At 48.8% G+C, this 962-nt stretch overlaps 1 protein-coding gene across 1 annotated transcript in view; it reads right to left on the reverse strand.

Moving 5' to 3' along the window:
* Positions 1-204: 204 nt before the first annotated feature.
* The window catches only part of LOC135201982 (probable serine/threonine-protein kinase DDB_G0267514), a 45,947-nt gene continuing 45,189 nt past the window's right edge, over positions 205-962 (reverse strand). The window contains exon 2 of the mRNA XM_064231258.1: positions 205-957. Within this exon, the coding sequence (XP_064087328.1) occupies positions 205-957 (753 nt within the window). The remainder of the gene's footprint in view (positions 958-962) is intronic.

Here is a 962-nt window from a genome sequence, read left to right on the forward strand (position 1 = left end):
GGAACATAGCATACTAGAAGCGGGGGACTGCTTCCCTCTGCGAGCCGTGTTTCTAGATGATCTAGAAATCCGACCAGTTGTTCGCATAACTAAGATTTTCTACATGTAGAATCTCCATTAAGGAACATAGCATACTAGAAGCGGTCTAGGTGCTTTTTAGACTTTACTGCCAGCCTTCTTTGCCCTTGGTTGTAATCTTACCTTCTATTGTAGATTCTGTTTCAGCCACGCTGCTTCCAGCTGATCCACCAACTCGGGCACAGTTGGTCGAAGTTTAGGATTTATATTTTTGGCCATTTTTATTATATTCTCGTAATCCTTCGGGATGTCATCGTAGAGGGCGTAGATAGTATCATCAACCAGACATCCCATGGAGTAGACGTCTCCCCAGGGCTGAGCGGGTGCACCTCTCGTGTACTCTGGCGCGTAAATGGAGTCGGATATATTTTGCCCTATCTTTATCTTCCTGCCTTTTTTCACTGCTAATCCGAAGTCGATTATTCGGGGTTGCACCTGTTCGTTGACCATCACATTGTCTGTCTTTAAATCCGCATGGATATATCCTGCCAGGTGGATTTCTTGGAGCCTCCTCGCAATGTCCGGAAGTGCTCGCAAGGCGAGGGAAGGCAAGGTCTTCGAGTCGTATATGAAAGAATAGAACTCTTGGCCACAACAATAGTCCATGAGGATGGCGGTTGGCTTGCTACAGGTCCCAAGTAGCATAGGAGCTCCTCCCGCGCCCTGGAGTTCCTGGAGCGTTTTAGCCTCGTTTCTGAAGGCTGCTCTCACTTGCCACAGGTCTTCGATGGCCACTTTCAGCACTGCTGGCTTTCCCTTGTGAAGGACTTTGTAGGCCGTTCCGTAGGCTCCCGAACCTAACTCTTGTCCTTTGAGCAGAAGCCTTTTCACCTCAGCTTCGCTCAATTCTTCGGCTGTGGGCTTCCCTTTCCCCTTCTTCTGGT

This window comes from Macrobrachium nipponense, chromosome 30 (genome assembly GCF_015104395.2).
Source record: "Macrobrachium nipponense isolate FS-2020 chromosome 30, ASM1510439v2, whole genome shotgun sequence".
Classification (NCBI taxonomy): domain Eukaryota; kingdom Metazoa; phylum Arthropoda; class Malacostraca; order Decapoda; family Palaemonidae; genus Macrobrachium; species Macrobrachium nipponense.